At 37.2% G+C, this 23,316-nt stretch overlaps 1 protein-coding gene across 1 annotated transcript in view; it reads right to left on the bottom strand.

The window, feature by feature from the left end:
* Positions 1 to 903: 903 nt before the first annotated feature.
* The window catches only part of crtac1b (cartilage acidic protein 1b), a 60,711-nt gene continuing 38,298 nt past the window's right edge, over positions 904 to 23,316 (bottom strand). The window contains exons 12-15 of the mRNA XM_079842979.1: positions 20,810 to 20,955; positions 20,521 to 20,563; positions 18,995 to 19,138; positions 904 to 1,742 (exon numbers count right to left, since the gene is read on the bottom strand). Coding sequence (XP_079699105.1) covers positions 1,690 to 1,742; positions 18,995 to 19,138; positions 20,521 to 20,563; positions 20,810 to 20,955 — 386 coding nt within the window. The 3' untranslated portion in view covers positions 904 to 1,689. The remainder of the gene's footprint in view (positions 1,743 to 18,994; positions 19,139 to 20,520; positions 20,564 to 20,809; positions 20,956 to 23,316) is intronic.

Below are 23,316 nucleotides of genomic sequence, written 5' to 3'. Positions count from 1 at the left end.
TTTTGGACTGTCACAGGCCCGGACTGGCCATCGGGAGCACCGGGTGAATTCCCGGTGGCCTGGTAACTGATTTGGCCTGCTGCCCTCTTTCTTCTTCTTCTTTTTTTTATTTTTATTAATTATATATAATTTCCCTTTTAATTATATATAATTGCTGCATTGCACTAAAGTGATCATTCCCGAATTCGACACTCGCGTGAGCTCAGCGCATCCGCCAAACCATTTCAAGCAATAATGAGTTTGATGGACTCGAGGAAGCGGCCAGAGCATTGAGGCTCTCAAAGAAGAAGGAGCGAAATAAAGCAAAATTACTGACTTCTTCAGGGCTTCAAATGCAGGTCAGTTTCACCTAGACTACTGCGGTTTTGTCTTCTTTAATGTAGCTAAGTATTAAACTGCTAGCAAATGTTAGCAGTAGCACTCCATTACTATCGTCATTCAAAAAACTGTATGCTAAGTGAAGTTCCTATACGTAATTTAGGGAGGAGCGAGCCCATCTAATCTTCCAATCAACAGCCAACAGCCAGAGAATAAGCAGCTGCTTACCTCTCCTCAATCTGTTCCAGCATCCCACCACCTCCCCAAACTCCACCTTTAGCTTAGGTACCTTGCCCCTACATAATCATATCCTATATTTAGTCACTGTGGGGGTATATCAGAGCTTGAGTTGAAGCTGCTTCATCGAGCCCCTCATCAGTGGACAGCAAACCAAATAAGTTCAACCTAATATCTTAAGATTATACAGGCAAACTAACTCATTAAATTACATCATTATTATCTATTGTGAAGTTACAGTAATTTAGCAGACAGATATTCACATCGATTTATACGTTTGGAGGGAGCTAGGGCAGACAACACAAAAAAAAAATATTAGTAATATAATGCAATAACATGTTCAGTATTATGATTATAATGTATTTATTATTGTACACATTTTTACATTTAAGGAATTTAGAAAATGCGTTTTAATATATTTGCATTAAATATAGTTAAATATTGGCTATTTAAGACATTTTAAGATAAACAACACATTGTCCTAATGTGATACTTTGAATTTACCGTAAAATAAATTTAGATTCAGTGCAAACAAATTAAGGAATTTTTTTTTTTTCAACAACCTTGAGACATTTCTGTTTCTAACGGTAGACCTGCTGAAGAAGAAGTGACAGGTTAGTAGCAAAAAGGTAAACCCACACAAGGGAGAGAGTCGAGACAGGGACATATCAGGGAAAATGAAGATAATGAAAAGGGAAGTGAAGGTGCAGATCAATAGACAACCTTTAATTATTTTGCACAGCCTGAGCCTAAGGACCTAAACCCTTTTTATGTGATGATGACCATACAAAAAATATGGTTGTAAAATGTGTTGTAGGTGTATGGGATGGCCTGGATGGGTGTGACATTACCCGACTTGAAATATTTTCCCAGTCCGGCCCTGGACTGCCGTTATTTTATCTAAAAAATCAAGGTAAATTTGATTCCACATGATTTGACCCCTTTAACTGCCTGTTCATTATTTTATGCCATTTGTTTCCCCTTTTTAATGAACAGTTCCCCACCTGGCCACACTTACTGTAACCCCCCTTTGAGCTTCTCTAGGGTTTCTCTTCAATTCATTTCTGACAGCCACTCATCTGATCCGTAGTATCATAGCGTTCATAGATCTCCTGTGCCTGCTGCCTTCATGTTTCACTGCTGTGGAGATCCCAACCCTGGCGCTGATCCATCAGGACTGTGGACTTCTGTAAATTGTACATGACTTGCACTATTAATGCATGAGAGTCTTTGTCTACATGTGGACTTCAAGTCATTAGTGAGTGAATATCTGTATGTTATAGTTTGATGAAGCTGTTCTTGAGTTTGGAAGAGGATAATGAAGTCACCATGAACCTGTTCACAGCCCATTTGTTTTTCTGTCATATGCTATATTTTTGAGAACAGTTTACATTGTGACTTGATTTTATTTGAGAATTGATTGGATTGTGGAAAAATAGGCATTTCTACAATGGATTTGAAATCATAAGCAACAATAACATCATGGAACATGTGTAGAAAGTATATTTTCATTGTGATTTCATGTTGACTGTTTGTTGGGCTGGAAAGGCATGTTTTTGACAAGTTGCTCAGGAAAGATTTTACAAGTAAATCTGCCAAACCTCTCTCACCCGCAGCCTTTATGTTTGAACAAAACTGACTGAAAATCTGAAATATTTCTTGGCATGGTTTGACTGATTTTGACTCCAATGATGGAGTGTGAGGGGCCCTTCATTATTTACAATATTTAGTCTGAAAGGGCCCCGGGCTGATCCATACAAATCAGTAAAACATGACATAAAAATGTAAGTTACATTAAAAAGACATATATTACCATGTGTTTGTATGGACAAGCCTGCTATTTTTGACAGGTCGTATATAATTCATATAAAGTGTCAGGCTGTGTGTCTAGCGTCATGCCATGAGTTTTCCACAATACTCACTTTTCATTTATATCAACAAATATTAGGTATGTCAGCGTAGGTAAGATGGAAAATCGTCTACACATCTGTTACAGTAAAAAAAGAAACATCACATATGTATCAAAAAGTACTTTGATATGGCGAAAATGTAAATACTAGTTTTGTATTGTTTATTATATTGTTTTGAACCAATTGTATAGAGAAAACAATGGAGTATGATTTAAAAGAAGCAAAAATGTTAATGTCTTCCTAATTTTGAAGCATAACTTTCCATTACCTAAAATCTCTGGCTCATTGCTGCTACAGAGACAAATGTGTTTTATTATCTGTACTAATATACCTTGAAATGGAGACTATATATAATAATGTAGCAGGTATTTATTCTGCTGTTTGTTTATTACTGTTATGTTGCACTCAATGTATCAAAAGAGAGTTTTATACCATTTATATAAAATTATATTTATCCCCAAAATGTCTGGATGTGAGCAGGATTCTGAAAAGAGGTATTGTTTTCTGCTTTTATACAGAATGCCAGCAGAAATAAAATGTTTTGTTGTTTCTCTGGAAACGGAGATCAGATGATTTTTTTCCCCCTGCACATACACAGACAGAGCTAAAATAAAAACAGACTGTTTTCTGGGCATGTGAGCTAGGTTAACAAACATGGGTTCATCATTTTGTTAAATCTCAACAGGCTAATTCAAGGTCCAGCTCACACTCTCCAAAAGTCATTCTCTTCCATAAGACATTAAGCAGCATTACTGGCTAGAAGAAGTCATATATTCTTATTTGAGAGGAAATGGTATTGCCCTTGATGTGACAGACGAGTATTCTACGCCAGAGATGGAGGATTAGAGTTATGACTTTGGCAACCCAAGGCTGCGTTTGGTTCTGCAGTTTTATAGGGCATTTGCATTGGGTCTGTTCTTCCTCCAGGATATTAGTGCAGAAGAACAGATTCACCTGCTGATATGAAAGCCTTGTGATTTTCAAATGGCAACAATGAGGGGAAATCATTTGCGCCATGTGGATTGTTTGGAAAAATCCGACAATTGAAATCCCACAGTAAATGTTATGTTTCTCTGAGAAAATTTTAAGATTCATTCTAACAGCTTTTATGGTGAAACAGTGTAACACATCCAGTACAAAATGTAAAGGTTCAGTAAGCGATTTCTGAGAAACACTGTTGATATTTGAAAGTGTCCCAAACAAACACAGCCCTCCTTTCATTGCTCCACCCCCAAAATGCACAAACACGCATCCCAAGAGTCTCTTTATCAGCTAAAGCCAAGCAAAATAATGCATCACGAAAAAGGAAGAAAAAGAAAGGAACATACAGTACACAAGAGTACATACAAGCAAGAGTTCTTTGTTAGTCGCCAGCAGCATGCCAACTAAAAGTAAACAATGTCACTCAAAACATTAAAACAATAGCTTGGTTCTGTAAAAAATAGCAAACCCAATGTTACTCGCATATGGAGCAGAAACAATGCAGCCTCAGGCCTCCCCTTCTTCAGCGCTGGAAAGCTTTTCTAATATTAACACAGGTCCTAAAGCTCTTGCCTGATCGTAGTCCTTCTTTTTCCAGTTATATTCCTCACACCTTTTCTCTTTTGTAATGTCTCTCAGCCATAGACTTGGTCGGCATTACTGGGAACGCCCACAAATCGTCATATGCCGCCATATGCCGTGGGGGAAAACAATCCATTAGAATGAATGCACGTAGACCTTGTTAGACACTTTATCTTTACTCTTTGTAATGATTACGATTTATTTTAGCTTGGTGCAGTCCCGAAAAGTTGCCATGTGACGTTCTGCACCTCTAGTAAGTAAAAAAACCCTGATCTGAGGTTTTATACTGCCAAATAAACAGCCGTTCGTCAATTCCGAAAGCCTGTGCAATACGTCCATTACAATTAAACATTTGCACTACATGATGCTGGTATTATTGTAAAGATTAAAAAAAGAGATTGCATTAACTGCAATGGAAAAAGTTTGTTGAACAAAACGCCAATAAAGTCATACTTGTCACAGGCTCAATTTATGGCAGTTTCACATAGCCACATATTGCGTGAGGTTGTTAATGTACAAAACATTCAAAAGTCTTCTTTATTTCATGAAGGGATGGGCTGGGCTCATGCTTGTGCTTCAAGCTGATAGTCACATTATATGTACGACACTTGTACATTTTCTCGTCTAAATGCAGCTGCTCCCACAAATATTACACGACATAATAGCCTACTTCATAAATCACCCAGTCTTTCGATGAAGACGGTTGCTATAAAAAAGTAAATAAAAAAACTTTGCTATTGTCAGTAATTCTAATAATATTGTGACCCTCACATGTCAACTCCAAATATCAATTTCATAGCACAAGACACGTTTTATGATCATTTTAAAACGTTAAATTTATGTAATACATACTTGTAATCCATTAAATTCAGGAACACTGAATTAATGTCTTCATCGAAAGACTGGCTGATTTATGAAGTAGGCATGTCATACCTATATGGGGGTCGGCGGAGCAGCATGTATTTTGATGAGAAAATGACACCTCTGGCCATTGATTCCGTTGGGTCGTTTATCAGTCACAGATACTGTATGGACAATCTGACCCACTAGGGCTCCGTTTTTCTATATATCTTGCTCTGTCAAGCGGCAAAAGTGATTCTACACAGGTTAAACTGGGTTAACCCTATGAATTTACATTGTGGGGGAATGGACTGTTTTCCCCCACGTCACGCCACCAGCTATGACACGACGCCAACCAAGTCTATCGCTCTTTCAGTCTTTTTTCAAATCTCCCTCTTGCTCACTCTCTCTCCTCCCCCATCATGAGTGGACACGCCCCTACTGCTGATTGGCTAAAAGTGTGTTGTGCTGCTCGGTCTGATCCACAGTGAACAGCGTTTCTCAGAAATCACAATATGTAAGATATTTGGATTAAAATATCCAAACACCACTAGAAAAATGTCATATTTTTTATATTGCTCAACACAGTTAGTCTTATTGTTTAAATCTTGTTTTCTTAATTTACCGCATGTTTTACCATGCCTAATATCCATCTAGCTCACTGCAGTGTGCAACAAGTGTCTCATAGCAGCCGTAGAGCGAACGCACAGAGTAGCATTATAACATAACTTTCTAAACACTCAAATGTATCTAATATGATAAAACAGCGCAGCGTTACCGCACATATGCGGTATCCGGAAGAAGAGGAAGCGGTCATCGGCGGCATAATAAAAACTCCACTGCTCTCAAGCCGTGTGTCGCGTTTGTCTCTCATTAGCATTCGCTCCAGCGGCCTCGTTCTGCTCCACCCTGCTTCACTGAACTTTTTACGAGAGGGGCAACATACACTCTTAAAAATAAAGGCACCAGGAAGGACCAAAAAGGGTTTTCTCGCGGCGATGCCAACCATTTTTGGTTCCCTGATGAACCATTTTTGGTTCCCTGATGAACCATTTTGGGAAAGTATCTTTAAAAAAAAAAAATTTTCTAACCATTTTATAGTCTAAAGAACCTTTCCACGCTATAAAGAACCTTTTGTGCAATAGAAGGGTTCTTTGGATATTTACGGTCCTTCATGGAACCACACACCTCGCCAAAGAACCTTTATTTTTAAGAGTGTACAGTGAATTTTGTCATCAGAAGAGTATTTTTTGTAACGGAATAGAGATTTTTGTAACCACGTGGATTCTTTTCCACTGGCTGTAGAAGTAAAGACAACAACTCCCATGATTCCGTGAAATCAAGGCATCATCAAGCTACGCCTTTGTTTTGAATAAGCGACCTCTAGCGGCGAAAATTACATATTGTGCCCTTAAAAACACGGAGTGTCTATTTACACAAAGTGAAAATAGCTCTGCCTAACAATGCCTGGTTTGCCCAAACAAGATTTTTTTAAAAAGACACATGTTCCAATGTCTACAGTGGTGTAGTCAGTATAGAGCGTAAGGCTCAGGAATCTAGGTTTTGATGCGATCGACCCATGTTCGAATCCACCTTTTGTCGAGCTCAATCTTTTCCCTTTTCCCATCACATATCACATCGGAAAGGCATTTACTTTCAATAAAAATTAAGAAAATTTTCTAAAAGTGCAAATAAAGTGCCTAACGAAATGTTTAATAATAATAAAAGTATTTATTGGGTAGGGTTAGAGGTAGGTGTAGGGAGGTCTTTTATTGTCCCATTAAGGCTTCTAGCTTCTATTTATTCTTTTTAATTAATAAAAAAATTATAATTTAAAAAGAATGTATAAATAGCATCTAATTAGGCTACTATTTACACATATTGCAAAGAACTGCTTACATGGTGTCAATAGAATATATCACTATTTTCCCTTAGTATGCTATTTCACTTAGTAAATAGCATCTACAGCTATTTGCACTTAGTGTAAATATCATCTATCGCTAAGAAAATATGTTATTTTCACTTGGTGTAAATATATAGTTGCTTGGTGTAAAGCATCTATCGCTATGTGCATTTTTTTAAGCCGCTGCCTTAAAGAAATCACCATAAAGTAGTTACACTGTGCAAATTCTGCTGTGCACATTCATAAATGTTTGTTATAACTGCAACATCTCCAGGGAAAAACTGATAGCATGGTCATTTAAAGAAAGGTTACTCTAAACCCTACAGTCATATTGTTTTGGACAATGATAAAAGACAACAAACTAAGCAGCTACAGTATATGAAATCAAGGCCAGTGTGAGCAAGAGTTTTCCCATATATTTACTTATATTCCTCACAGCAGTAAACACGCAGGTCAGGGTCAGCAGATGAGAGAGTTATTGAAATGCAGTTGATTTTACATTTAAAGAGCAAACGTCATCCTCTTTGTCAACCAAGGGGAAAATTAAAATCACTCCAGCGTTAGAACACAGGCCAACTTTGCGTTCTGGACTTTTAAAAACAAAAAGAGTAATGAAATAGAAGGACTAAAGCAGGCAAAGGCTGAAAGAGATATTGTTGCCTGAGAAGCAGACGTCATCATATATGCTAAATAGATCAGATTTTGTTATACAGTCTTGTAAGATTGCTTTAAATAAAGTGACAATCATTTTGAAACTACCGGGAAATGATCTTTTAAAAGATATTTCAGCTTCTGACAGGAACACAGATAGATGAGCCAGTGAAGTGCACTTTTTTGTAGTCATTTTTTTCCTGTATAAGTTATCTCAAATCTAATGTATGCCTGACGAACAAAACCTCTATGTCTGAATTCATTAAGATCAAGCATTCGCTCATCCTTTGATATCAATGTCACATTAAAGGGAGAGATCCCCCAAAAACGATCCCTTTAAAAACAGTGTTATAATATTTATGAACAACTGACTTTCTGAACTATTTTATTATTAACAATAATGTATTATTGATAAATATCACTATACATTTTGAAAAAGTTTTTTATTTTTTATAGATTTCTAGAAATATTTGCGTACATATCCATTATGCATTTTTAAATATTAATATACATTAAATATTAAAAAAAGACTGATTATTTTCTGCTCAACACTACAAGCATTTGCATTACGCCATCTTCGTATACAGTGATCTCACCTCAATATGTCATTTTCCCATGGCTTTTCATGTGGCCGATTGCGATCCGATCACATCTACGTGTGCAGCCGATTCAGTGCAGTGTGAATGAGATCTTAATAGAAGGAAAACTCCAATTCTTCACGCTTCTGATTGTTACATGGCAGTTTAATTGTGAACATGATCCTTTCAATCTTCATGGCAAATTTAATTTATTATTTAAACACTCAGCCTGCAGAGCTTTCATAACACAGGATGAACACAATAGTCTTCATGACGTTTCTCTTTCATTTCTGGCTGGATTTAGTGTCTGCAAATATTATGGTTTGACTACATTTGGATCTCCTTTTAAAAGCCGGCCTTGTTGGCTTTGGCTAATGCTGTTCAGCCTCAAAGACTAGCACTGAATGTGTGGTGTCTGTTGTAGGATGTAATATAGTGTACGCTGAATCTAAATATGTGCTGTTGCAATAAGCTTTGTTGTCAGATATATTTAGTGATGGTCTACGAAGCTCCTAAAGGGACATGGTAACCTTTGCATTCGCTCGCAAAACTTTTAACTCTGTCCCCGCCATTGACAGAATTTTTTCCAGTGTCATGAGAAATCAATGTTCTCAAATATGTAATTGGGAACTATATTGGGGGCACAAATCATATATAATATAATATAAGCTAAGCTAAGCAGGCTTATCGGGTAGATGTATGCTATGCTAGATGTATGCTGCTAACTAAAAAACTAATAACGAGAAATTCTTGATTTCACAACCTAGCTTCAGTTATATACTAGTACATGAACCATGTAATTTAAAAGACATTAATGACCATGTAATTTAAAAGACATGCCAGCAGCCATATCACCCTGTAGCCCAAGACTGGTTTCCCACTGAAGCTAAGCAGGACTGAGCCTGGTCAGTACCTGGATGGGAAAACCAGGTTGCAGCTGGTAGAGGTGCTAGTGAGGCCAGTAGGGGGTGCTCACCCTGTGGTCTGTGTGGGTCCTAACGCCCCAGTATAGTGATGGGGACACTATACTGTAACAAGCACCGTCCTTCGGATGAGACGTTAAACCGAGGTCCTGACTGAAGGACTCCCCAGAATGTCCTTCGATAAAGAGTAGGGGTGTAACCCCGGCATTCTGGCCAAATTCGCCAATTGGCCTCTTTCCATCATGTCCTCCTAATCCCCATTTATATGATTGGCTTCATCACTCTGACTCCTCTCCACCAATCATCTGGTGTGTGGTGGGCGTTCTGGCGCAATATGGCTGCCGTCGCATCATCCAGGTGGATGCTGCACATTGGTGGTGGAGATTACCCCCTTCAATGTAAAGCGCTTTGAGTGCCTAGAAAAGCGCTATATAAATGTAACAAATTATTAATGGTCATTGTTTGTCTGGCTATCACCAGACCAAGCTCTATCTTTTATGATTGAACATTAGTCTGCTCTGTATTTCCTACTGCACAAGAGGCGTGATCAACGGGGATAGTTCAAATGACTCAATTAGATATTCCTTCAACCAATCCGACCAACAATCCATTGTTTTTCTATCAGTCACCGTGTTAAACCCACCAATAGCGCACCATGTGGATAAGCCGATTTGTGATTGGTCCCTGCAAATTTGTAACGGAAGCAGGACAGACAAATGAACAGGTTTCCAGCCTGAGCTGCAGGGCGAAATCAAATCGCCGGCAGATTGGGCTGGGTTTACCCAGTCTAGGTCATTGTAACACATTTTGCAGGAAATGTAATCAGGCGCTAAAAATACTAACCATTAAAAGTTTGTTGAACCAATGGGATCACTAGGGGTCCAAAAGGAGACCCGATACCTGGGGGGACTCGATTTCTCACCACACCGCCTTTCCGTATTTTCACTGTTATACGGTAGGTAGTGCTATTATGCATCTTCTGGAATAGTATAGAATACCTGGATCACAACACAGGAAAAAAAGGAGCAGAGACAAGCAATAAAAGCATTGCATATGCGTTTTCTCAGGTTTTATTTCAAAATGTCTTTTATGAAACTTACCCACATTCAAGTGTTGATTAAAAAAAACACGCATGAAGCTGAAATAATTATTTTGATGTGTTGCATGTTCAGATATTCATACAACAAAATATTCTGGAGGCCATGAATTTTTTCTAAAAAAATCAAAAACACTGGTGGTGCCTGGAAATTTGCTGCTGGCGGGAAAAGAGTTAAGTTCTTTGCATGCGAACGCAAAGTTTTCTGGGGAATTCAAAACCTTTGCGAAAGATTGCAAAAGTATTGAAATATATATTTTTATGTCCCTTTAGGAGCTTTTTTGGTGGCCTAAGGAAGATGTTGGTGTGTTCAATGACTCATTTCCATTCAAAAATAATCTTTCAGCCACACACTAAGACGTTCATGTTCATGTTAACTAGTGTAAAATTTTATAATATATCAGCCAAAAATGTAAAACAAAATAATAATAATTATTAATATCCAAAAACATCAAGCAAGAGAATTACTTGAAAGCTGACCAAAACTATCCGTGTTCAGAACTTATTTTATTACCTAAATGCCCAAACAAATCAACCAAGATCAGAAGAAAAAGTCCAGAAGTTTTAATTCTTTAATCCATCATAGCCAAGTGTCCTCAAGTGCTTCATTTATGAGAAGGGGCCATTTTGGTTTGGCCTATTTGCTATGTGAGGAATGCCAATGGCAGCAAACAATGGCAGTCAGTGATGTTCAGACCTCCCAAACTGAGCTGCAGCATTCCTACATCTAGAATACAAGCTATCAGCACCAATTTGAATCCCATTTTCTTCAACATGTAAGTGCTCTGCTCTTTTTCAAGCCCATCAATAGTTTATCAGAGCAGCACAGTATTGAAGCAGGAGAGAACAGCGAGAGAGAACCGAAGAACTGGCCAGGAGATTAATAATAGATTTCAATTTGAATATGACTCTATTCTTGCTTTCACCAAAGGCCTCAAATATATAGTATATGCTGCAATCATATTCATGTAGCAATCCTAAGATTGCTACATGAATATATAGAGTTAGTACTCTCTAACAGCTTGTTTTATACCCATTTAGTTGAAGATGACTCACGTTCACTAGTCTCACAGAACCCTACTTTTTCACAACTGGCTTAAAACCAGGTCCAACATAGATGCATTCATGGTAAAGGTCATTCTCACTTTTCAAGAAACCATGGCTAGTACCTTTAATAAATAGAAAATACATAAAAATCATTCAGATGAGAAGCTGACCTGAGTAAGATGTCTTTCAGTGTAGTGTCTGGTGCCACGTTTCTCATCTACCTTGCTGGCTGGTCGCCCAGTAATGGCCAGAGGAGAGCACCTGGGTAAACAGGTATGTCAGTGGTGTGAGCGCTGTGTTCCACTAGTACTGAACCATGAGACTAATGACCCAGTGCCGCCCACCATACCCTTCACCCTTTTAAACCCAGACCCAGCCTTTGGAATTTAATGTTGCATTCAAAGACAACAAACACACTGCCATCTCGACAGACTAGGACTGTTTGCTTTCCCCTCCCGAGATTTGATCTCGCTCCAGTTTTTTTAATTCTTTTTCTTTATCTACAGTATTTATCTCTTGGGCTAACTCTAAAATATGTCCTGAAAACATGAGTGAGACCCTACAAGAAAGAGAGCTGTAACAGCCTCGGGTAACCCAACATACCCAGCGCTGTCTGAGACATAGACCTTCAAAGTGACCCCTCCATACACCTGCTGAAGTTTGTGTTTGCTTTGGAGATGATGAGGCACTGAATAGACATTCAAACCACTCGGTTCATGAATTAATATATGGATATTTTTTTAAAGGGATAGTTCACCCAAACATTTTATTTTTGTCATCTTTTACTCACCCTCATGTTGTTCCAAACCTGTGAGTTAAAAGTGGCACCCATTGACTTCCATAGTATTTTTTTTCCTACTACGGAAGTCAATGGGTTCTGTCAACTGTCTGGTTACCAACATTCTTTGAAATATCTTCTTTTGTGCGCAACAGAAGAAAGAAATTCATGCAGGTTTGGAACAACTTGAGGCTGAGTAATGACAAAATTTAAAATTTTTGGTGAACTATCGCTTTAAATTGGATGGTTTTGTGAGAATTGATACAAATAAAGTTTCAACCAGGGCTGAACAAACACTGCACAAGGTTTTTTTAAATGGAAACAGTGGTGCGTTGAACACCCTGTTCTGATTACGCAAGAGTTGGAACTATTGCAGCTGAGAAGGCCATTTTTTTGTGTTCTTTTTGAAGAATTTTCGAAGCCTGATTAAAACGGTATAAATACATGTTTAATACTGCAAGATACGTTCAATGTCACAGTCACTGGCCTTGCCGTCCAGAATAAAAGTCGAACATCCCAATCGAGTGAAGGGATTTGTGGAAACTGTGGTTCCTAATTATTGTAACCCAACATTTGCCTCGCATTTCAGGGAGAAAAGACAAACAAGTCTTCTAATATCTTTAATTGTTGCGTATACTGAGCTGCAGCAAACACATTTGTAAATGACTTTACTTGGACCCATTGTTCGAGCTGTCTCTTTAAAACCGCGTGGGTTTGTAGGATTAATACCAAAGTTTAAAAGTTTGGGGATTATTTATTTTGTTTTTGAAAGAAGTATTTTATGCTCAGCAAGGCTGCATTTATTTGAGCAAAAATACAGTAAAAATATATATTGTTACATTTTATTCTTAATTAAAATAACTATTTTCTATTTAAATAAAATGTAAAATGTAACATTCCTGTGATATAAAGCTGAATTTTCAGAAGTGATTTCACAACTGCTTTCAACATTGAAATGTTTCTTGAGAACCAACTTATTAGAATGATTTCTGAAGTATCATCAGTGTCAAATGATACTTCAGAAATCATTCTAATAAGTTGGTTCTCAAGAAACATTTCAATGTTGAAAGCAGTTGTGTCGTGCTGCTTGATATTTTTTTATGGAAATGTGGTATAAAAAAATTAAAAATCTGGAAATTTGATTAGTTTGAAAGACATTTTTTTATCGATGTAAGTCTTTAACCATAACTATTGATCGAATGAATGCATTCTTATAGCACATAAGTAGCACACGCACACTCACACACATTATATAAACAAACTTTTATGTTAGGTGCAATTAATCAATTTGACTATATACAATTTTCATTTTCAACTAGTAAGTAATTTTAAACGTTCTAACTAATAAGCCCGTAATATTTGATGTAGTAATGTTATTTAGTATTCTTAATGAACATTAAGTCTTAATGAAGCTTGTGGATGTTGAATGTTGCTGCGACAAAAACCAAGACAAACACCAAGACAGAAAAAGATCTTGACTTTATTTTACACATGGATCCCAAATTATAGTGAATTCTGCAAAAGAAAGGAGCAACTATTCATTCAAATACCAAAAGACTGGATCAAACCTGTTTTTAAGTCAACATTGCCATCTTTTCTCTGAAAGTAACAGACTTCTGTGCCTTTCCAAATAAATCATTTTTACATAAAAGTAGAGATGACATCATCATCAGGTGCAGCTTATCATATAATCTGATCAGCCATTCAGTACTTTGCCATCCCTGTTGAAAACACCAGTGTATGCTGTGTGTTGCATGCTGGTCTGCCCACCAGGCTTCCCACCAATTTTTTTTTTTTTACAGGAAAACCATGCTGGTTAAGCAGCTCTAACCAGTCTGGACTAGCATAGAAATGAATGCTGGTATTTTCAACAGAAATTGCTATGGCAGAAAATATGAAGGCAGATCATAGTCTCTCATATCCCTTTAACATGACATGCATTTTTTGGGAGATTCTACACTGTGCCTTTCCTTGTAACCATGACACTGAGGTAAGCTTGATTTCATCTGCCCTGTAACAACATATCATTATCATTTTAATAATAATTATAGGTGGCATCTGTCAGCTCATGTGAGATCTGACATTCTCTCCATGTTCCGCCTGAGTCTCGACAAGGAACATTAAAACAGTGTAATAAAATAAAGAGAATCTATTCTCCCCCAGAGAATGAATGATCTTTAGCCAATGCACACATTATGAGTCAGTTCAGAAGTTATTTAACACCTCCATCACAGACCGCAGTGGACTCATATCAAATGTTAGTGGGGCAGCATTAAGTGCAATTACGACAGCACACAATGTTTAAAAAAATGCAACGAATGTGGATTCTCAACTCTGTAACAACAGGGATGCGCTGAAATCGACGATCCTGTCTAAGCAGTCTCATTTCAGTGAAGGACATTCTTTATAATAACAATATTTACATCCAGAGCTGACGGCTATGCAAACGGAGCTCGCTCTTCATTTTGAAATGCTTTTTCAATGAACCACACACGGTTCATTAACCTTTGGTGAATTTTCTGCATAGCAATCTGTTATATTTCCAATAACTAGGGTTGAAAAGGCAAAATTAAATCAATACATAGTGGTGCATTTACTACTGAGACTACTGGTTTATTAAAGAGGGAAATTCAAAACCATTACCAGAGAATAATGACCTAAAAATTAAATTCTGGCATATATTTACTTGAAACAAAACACCATAAAGTTGGTCCATATGTCTTTTGTACTATCTTTGTAGACTTCTTAAGCCGTTCACTAGCTCTGTGTGAGAAACATATTTTCATGACCTGAACTTTGGTCTGTTCTTCAGATAAAACTATGATGGCCTAGGAAGACTGTATGGACTATACACAAGCATACTGTTTTATTGTGCTTTTATGGGTTTTGGGATCCTTTTTTGAGCTTTCTGGACATAGTCACTATGTCAATGTATGAAAGACAAACGCTGTGTGAAGATTCTTTTCCATGTACAGAAAAAAGTTTAAAAAAAAATAACAGCATACAGGTTGAGTAATGACAATTTTCATGTTTGTGTGAAGTATTTCTTTAAATTTCCAACTATTTCCCACAGAAAACTAATAATAATAAAACGAAAAATTATTTTGGCAATGGTAATGGCAAAAAAAAAAGCAATAACCAAGACTCTTGGACATACTGTAGTGCACTCTTAAAAATAAAGTTTTTTTGTATTGGCATTGAAACTTCCATGAAGAACCTTTAAAAATCCATCTAATCTTTCCATTCCACAATAGGTTCGTTAAAGTAGAAAAAGGCTCTTTAGATTATTAAAATGTTCTTCACATGTAGAAAACAATTGTTCTTTTAAGAACTGTTCACTAAAACTGTTCACTGAAAATGGTTCATCCCTGGCATTGCTAAAAGAAAATAAAAAAACCTTTTGGAGACTTTATTTTTAAGAGTGTACTGGAACATGACAAAGCCTATGACAGTATGCTAAAATTAAAACATAATAAAAGCCTTTTACCTCATCACATGGTCTGGGTCTATGTTTTTGCTGCTAGATTGCTGTGAAATCCCATGTGTATAAATCTGAACAACATTTTGCTAAATGAAACCCATGCCAAAAACATGCACCAATCCCGAGGGCAGTCGTGAGCACTGGTGAGGGTCAAAAATGTAAGGTACAAATCTCATGTGAATGTATTATTTAGAGCACAAGGAATGTAACTTTGCGTGAAGCAGATGGCCGGGCATATGCTCCCCTGAAAAACCTGCAAACACGCTGCTGCCCATATGAGACTTTACGCGCTAGAACTCATCGTCGCCTGTTTATGTGCCTGTAACACGCTGGGACATGGCCTTTTATAAAGATCACTACAATTACAATCTTATCCCACATCACAGTTGACGAACATGAAGGTCATTGAGTTCCCCTCAATCTAGATGGAGTGAGAAGGTTTGTTCTGTCCTAAAAACAGGGATCTTTTGTGGTTCCCAACTGGAAAGCGAAGCATTATTTATACAGGTCTGTTAGTGACGACATTGCAGGAGCGACAGGTCCATGGAGAGTTCATTTTACAGCTGACGCCCAAACACCTCAGTGCGAAAACGAAAAGAAAGCAGAGAATCAGAGACCAAGCAGGGTGGAAGAGATGTCAGGAGAGGGGAGGCACTGCCTTTTATGCCCCAAAGCAAGCAGTAAAGATAGCGAGGAGAGTTAGTACGAGAGGCCAAAGACGGGACTTGAAGAGTTTGGAGGCTGAGGACCTGTTTCCTCCAAAATAAGCCACCTGAGCTGCAGAGAAAAGGGAAGAGAAGCAAACTACACTGTATAAAAGGATTTTTGAAGTACATTTTACAAGAAAATATTATCTCAGTGTTTCTACTTCAACATTATTTGTAAAATTTACAAGCACTTTCTGATGAATCCTCCACCTTTTTGTCAGGGCATTTATTACTTTCAACTTAAAACGAATTGGGTGAAATGAAAATATTAGACAATATGTAATGTAAAGTGAGAAAAAATAATTTGGTTGAAGATATTAGAAATGTTTTGAGTTCATATTGAAATAACCAGAGCAACAACCGAAACTAAAAATTAAGGCCTGATATATTTCTATTGAAGAGTGGGGCAAGATGAGCCAGTGGGTAAGTTGACCCACCCTCTTTATCTTGGCAACTGTACACTTTTATTGTCGTGTGACCATATATTTTGGAACCACCCATCATTTCTGCCAGACTGTGAAAATGAGAAGCACATGGGAGGAGTGGAAGGCACCCATTTCCTTTAAAAACGGTTTTTGGCTTGTCAAAGTGAAATTTTAGCATAACAGATGTAATGGCTGTTACATCAAAGCAAATTTTTGTCCAGGTCTAAACTATTTATGATCCATATTGGTGATTTAGTAATGTATAAAACCATGCAAATCATTTAGCTTAATATTAGCCTGAATTGGTAAGCTAGCTAGTTTAAGGCAGCTATGGGGCAAAGTGAGCCAAATGCTGTGGGGTAAATTAAGCCAGCGTTTTAACTTACCCTACCATAAGGCACTGTAGTTAAGTTAAATCTCTGAAGTATAAACTGGTATCATTTTGATGTAATGTTACACAACTGGTTTAGTTTATCATTTTCTTAAAAAAAAAGAAATTGTTGATTTGATAGGAACAATGTACAAGTACACCAAATCTTTCCCTGATAAGAAGCAGATGCTTATAATCATATCTTTCCACCTAGTCCCTAATGACCTAAAATGTTCAATATTGTAGAAAAACGACCTTGCCAAGAACCTTTTGAATAAAATGTTTATTAGTTTAACTCACATTAATTCATTCTAATTCAGTTTATATTTTATTTAATTTTACTCAATAAACTCTGTATAGGCTGTTTTTGGGAAGGTTACAACTTTGGTGTTCAACATATTGTCTCGGAAATGCAAAAAATTTAAGATATTGAAATTTCAACTTCTTTTGGTTGGTTTTATGTTGTTTTAGTTAGCTTTAAGAAAATAAATATGACTATTTGTAAAAGGAGATTTGATTATTGAAGGTGTTTAAAAAAGCGGTCAATTATCTTTACAATTTCACATAAGTTTGATTCCGATTCAATTAGATGGTCCGTTCATCCACTGACCCACTGACTTGGATCAACTTACCCCTAACCTGGGGTAAATTGAGCCACAGGAACACTTTTTTTAATAAGAAGCCATATTTTTATAACCCTTTGTCAGAGATGTATTCTGAACATTTAAAATGATACCAAACATCCTGAAATTACTTTAAATAATTTAATTTTACTTCTGCCTTATTTTGTCTGATTTTGAGGACTACATAAGTAAAAATTGCTCATCTTACCCCACTCCCCCCTACTGAAACTTGAGAAAGTCTATGGGCTCTATCACACACCCGCCGCAATGTTGCAACAGGCGTGACGCAAGTGTTTTTTTTGCATGTCCAGCACCACGTTTATATAGCAAATGCATTTGCGCCCATCTGTTCACACATGGGCATGCTGGTCCGAAAACGAGGTGTGTTCAGGCGTATTGTTGGCATGTTGCTATTTTGAGGCAGCTGAAATAGACTGCACCATTGACCAACTGAAACCTGGTCTAACGTCAAGGGTGCAATATTTTTTTGTTATTTAAAGAGCGTGTTAGTAATATGTCCACAACACGAGTACACTCAAATTATTATACACACACAGGGACACGCAGCAGCGCAAAACATTTTTAAATATGAAAAATTAAAGGATTCCTTTTTGGAGAAGCGTTCGCAAATTCCGCCATGTAAATAGCGAATCCGCCATGGCGCGAGCGCAACTGGCTTTTAAAGGGACTGGGATATGAGACTCTGATTGATTTATTGCATGTTACGGCCAAATCACACCCATGACCAAGAGGATAGGGACAACCCTTTTAGACCATGCGCCAGACACGGCGACCATTTTTCCCATCGTTAAACTAAAAGTGGATTCGGACACGACTTAAGTGCACTTGTGCCGTGCGCTTTAGACCATGCGCTTAGATCATTAAAATAGTGTAATTCATTGTAACGTGCTGTTTCTTTGTAAATATTTGTGAAATGTATTAGCAACTTCTGAGTGAAAACTGTTTAAAATAAACAACACCCACTTTTAAACTTAAAATTAATTGGGGGAACTAGAAAGATCTTCTAGTTGATGTAAAGTAAGAATGTAGAGATAGAGAATTAATTTGCATCAATTGGTCTTGGAAGTGAAAAATGTTTGAGTTTATATTGAAATCCCTGACTTGCAGACTTTGGTATCTTTGCAAATCTCAGAAAAGATCACAATATTGTCTCAAAATGCTGACACCCTAGAGCAGGGGTGTCCAAACTCAGTCTTGGAGGGCAGTGTTTAGCTCCAACTTGACTCAACTTACCTGTCTGGAAGATTCTAGTATGCCAAGTAAGACCTTGATTAGCTGGTTCAGGTGTGTTTAATTGGGGTTTGAGGTGAACTCTGCAGGACAGTGCCCCTCTAGAAGCAGGATTGGACACCCCTGCTCTAGAGAATACATTTTAAATGATTAGGTTGAGTATTTTTCTCAACTACACCCCAGCCCCAAAGCTGAAGTGAAACTCTGCCTATGTGAAATGTGAGAAAACAGCTTTTCTCTAGGGCCTGTTATTGCATCAATCCACCCTAATCATGGCTTTAGTCTCAACTCACCTACACATGCTGTCCCTTCATCATTAGGCTCGTATCCCTGGTTACACCTCTTGTTTGCACGGCACTTGAAGCTCCCGTAGGTGTTTGTGCAGACGGGTCGCTCAGAGGGACAGACAGATGGGAACTGTGTGCACTCATCTTGGTCTAGGAAATGAAGAGGAGGGGAATAAACATGAGGTCTGGTACATGATGCTATGGTCATCTACACACTGCAAAGTTTTCTGAGTGGCAGACACATTTATTTGTGGAAGTGGATGCTTTAAGTTATCATTATATGTGTCAGTATAGTTATCAGTATAGGAGTCACTCCTACTACCTTAAGCTCATGATGACTGACATAGCTTCTGTTCCAAAACCTGCTGAGCTGCCTTGCTGTCTTTTGCCTAGACAGGTAGCTTCCCATTAAGGCCACATCCTAACTGAAATGGAACTTCATAACTCAAGGGACTGATTTGGACTACTCTGCACCACATTATACAAATAGGGATTCAAATGTGAATCACATAGGAGAACTGACTCCCAATGTCAATAAAGTTTGCCATTAGCATGTTGCTAAGCTAAAGACACAATTTACTTAAGGGCTTTTTTGCCTTTATTTTTTTCAAGAGAAAAACATTTTAAAAAGCAAAATTATTCCAAACTTCAATCAAAAGTCAAACGTTTAAGATAATTCTATAATTTTTGTGTTTTTGAAACAAGTCTCTTATGTTCACCATGGATGCATTTATTTGATAAAAAATACAGAAATCGAGTAATATTGTGAAATATCATTACAGTTTAAGTCTTTCCCTGCCATTGTTCTCGTCTTTTATGAGACAATGCAAAGACGAGTTTTTAAGGCTTCCCATGTTTTCACTGTTATAAAGTAGTAACGCAATTACGCATCTTCTGAAAGAGTACTGAATCTCCTGATCAAAACACAGGTGAAGAAGATGCAGAAACAAGATATAACATATGTAATCATATAAATCAAAACTGCCTAATGAAGTGTTGACTTCGGAATGGACTTGATCTACTCCGTCTATGTTTTGATCATCGTTCTGAATCCAATCCAGATGTAGTACTTGACCAAACAAATATATTTTCCTCGATTTTTGCTCAAAATGTTGCTTTTTTTATGAAACTTACCCATATTAAAGTGTTGATCAAAATAATGCATGAAGCTAGAATAAAACACTTTTCATATCAAACATCTTTTGATATATTGCATGTTCAGATATTCATACAACAAAATATTCTGGGGGCCATGAACATTTTGTGAAAATTATCAAAAACCCTAGAGGGGAAAGAGTTAAATAATAACTTTTAGCTGTTTGAATGTATTTTAAAATGTAATTTATTCCTTTGATGGCAGCCATTACTCCAGCCTTCAGTGTCACATGATGCTCCATAAACCATCCTACCATGCTGATTTATATATTTAGTAATTGACATTACTCTTGCTTTGTCCATCATTCATTGTGTCACCTTGTTGCAATCCATTATGGCATTTAGACATTACAGGAGGTTAAAGGTTAAAAACTTACCAGTGCAACGGCCGTTTTCATTGACCTCAAATCCTGGCCCACACTGTGAAAATAAAGAGCATTTGTTGAATACAACAATTACACTTTTCAAAGAAAGAAAGAAAACACATCACTGTTTTCTCCTGAGCTCCATAATTGATATTGAACCAAACTGAATCAACACTGAGCTGATTTCAACTGAATAATTATTGTTTAGTATTGTCTTTTTAGAGCTGCTTTGAAACATGTTTTATTGTATAAAGCGCTATATAAACAAAGGGGTCTTGACTTGACTGTGACAGGTATGCACCTCAATCTCCAGCGCCGGGGTCACCTCCTCCTCATTCTCAGGGTAATAGATCTCCATCACTTTGTTCATATCACTGGGCTCCAGAGGCCTGGCCACAGAATGTCCATCTGGCCAGAAGACTTCCACACTGGTGGCCACATCTTTCCCTGTCAGGGCGGCAAAGCAGCAATCCTTTTAGTACTTTATGAACAGTCTGCCTTTATAACTTCCCCTCAGGCTTAGCAGACATAATGAATGATTTCTTTTCTTAATGTACAGCTCTCCATGGAAAAATACCATTCTGGAGAAAGGGCCCTCCCAAGAAGTTTCTCGGCAAAAGCCAGGTTGGAATAGGCTCTGGTTTGGCACATACCATGTAGACTCTTAAACAAATGCACAAGAATGTGTTCAGTCTCAGCTGTGGGCAGCATCGTGAGCAGCGAGGCCTGAACACGTCTCATTTGATGTCGGCAAAACCGGTTTCTCATGACTGCCGGTGTGTGGGGTTCACAGGCCAGAGAGTTTCTGGCATAGCAGCCACTGAGGCATTACAGCAATGAGGTTCTCATATGCCAGACCGATGAAATCTGTCTGTTGTTCAGTGGCTGAAATAAGGAGCCATATAAATGGCACGGTGGTTGGAAAGCACTTCATTTAAGAAGGTTTACAGCAGCATCCATTTACTGACTTCAATCTGATTGTCAAAGACACTTTCTCACAGACAGCGGGACAGCAATTAACATGGCCGTTAGAGGAGACTGTCATAGTGATCATGAATGGAGAGATCATCCATAAGAAATGAATGTGGTGGAGGAGGAAGGCAGAACATCAAAGGACCAGAAATGGAGGGACAGGGTGGGCTCCTAGACTTTCCTTCCATTACAGCCTTTAGTCAAGCAGGAGAGAAGCTGACCGCTTTCCCAGTTCTTAATTAAAGTGACATTTCTTAGGTAAACAGATCCACTGGCCTCCTGGCACTGGCCGACTGGCACAGGTGCCTCTTCAAGACAAAAAAGACAAAAAATTTTACTGAAAGAAAGAGTTTAGTTGGTGAAGACACACTGGGCATCTGCTGTGTTTTTTGTTTATAAAGGGGTAACTCTTTAACTAATGGTAACAAATGAGATTTTAATGTAATGCATAAACTAACACAAACTTACAATGAGCTATATATTCTTACAGCGTGTCTCACCTTTGTTAATGTTAGTTAATTAAAATGCTCATATTCATGCATTAACTAACTTTTGATCTTAAAAATGCATTAATAAATGCTGGGATTAACATTAACTAAGATTAATAAATGCTGGAGAAATATTGCTAATTATTAGTAGGGATGTACCGAATCCACACTGTAAAAAATGAATCATGTGTCTTGTAATTTTCACCAAAAAAAATTAAGGTGATAATTAAAAATAGTCTGTATATTTTCTTAAGAAAACTGTGGTTCAGTGTTGTATAGAAAATATTGAGAACATTTCCCTATTAAAACCAAGAGATACATTTTCCTAATTTTTTTAAGGAAATGTAAGCAATTTTGAGGCTTCAATCGAAGAACCAATTAAGCTGATAAAATTAAGGAAAATAAGGTTACCTATTTATTTTAAGAAAATTAGCTCAATTGTGCAGTTTTATTTAGAGACACCATTGTTAGTTCCCAACATGCTTTGCATATGGCTGGAAATAGAGAGTTAATATTGAAATTAAGTGTTATTTTATGACATTTATTTGACATTTGAAAGAGTTTCTGTTATGTTGAAGTTTTGACCGTTACCATTGTGCAGAAGAGTAGAGCTTATGGTAAGGTTGTGATGTAAATACCTGCAAGTATTATTATTATTATGAAGCATGTTTCTTTGTTCAATGAGAAATAACTTTTCTAATGCTAGTGCAATAACAAGTTTGTTTCTGCTTGCGCTAGCAGTAAACAGTCTATGTATAAACAGGTCATTTCCATTTAATATAATTTATAACCTATTTTTTAAAGTCAACTTAAATTAAAAAAGCACTTTCCACTAATAATATTAAATTCATCATGTGCCATAGACTAAATAATTTAGGAATTTTTACTTAATTTATTTGGGTAAATTTCACAAAAAAAAAACAACCTTAAAATTTACTCAAATATAATACGTGTAATATTGTTACCATATTTTTTTTAAGCAGATAGCATGTGATATTTTTTACAGTGCATATTTTTGGGGTTTGGCCGAATACCGAATCCACTGGTTAAGATTCGGCCGAATCCGAAATCAAATACCGAATCCTACTCCCGTCCTCAGTCCATTATCACAGTAAACACATTAATGAAGTAAACAACGTCCATAGCAGTGAAGGGATGCTATTGACCATTTAACCGTTAATTGAAAGTAAGAACTTTGACTGAATAATACTATCAGTTAAACGGTTTAAATGTTTTTAACGCTTTTTTGATTGTTTTTTTTGATGCATGGTTAAGAAATATGCGTTATTTGTTCGCTCACGGAGCGCGTCGACATGTGCAACCTCAAACCAGACATATCTTGCAAAAT

Source organism: Gobio gobio, assembly GCF_949357685.1.
Source record: "Gobio gobio genome assembly, chromosome: 18".
Taxonomy (NCBI): domain Eukaryota; kingdom Metazoa; phylum Chordata; class Actinopteri; order Cypriniformes; family Gobionidae; genus Gobio; species Gobio gobio.
Note: the sequence above shows the minus strand (reverse complement) of the source record. Positions and strands in the feature narration are given on the sequence as shown.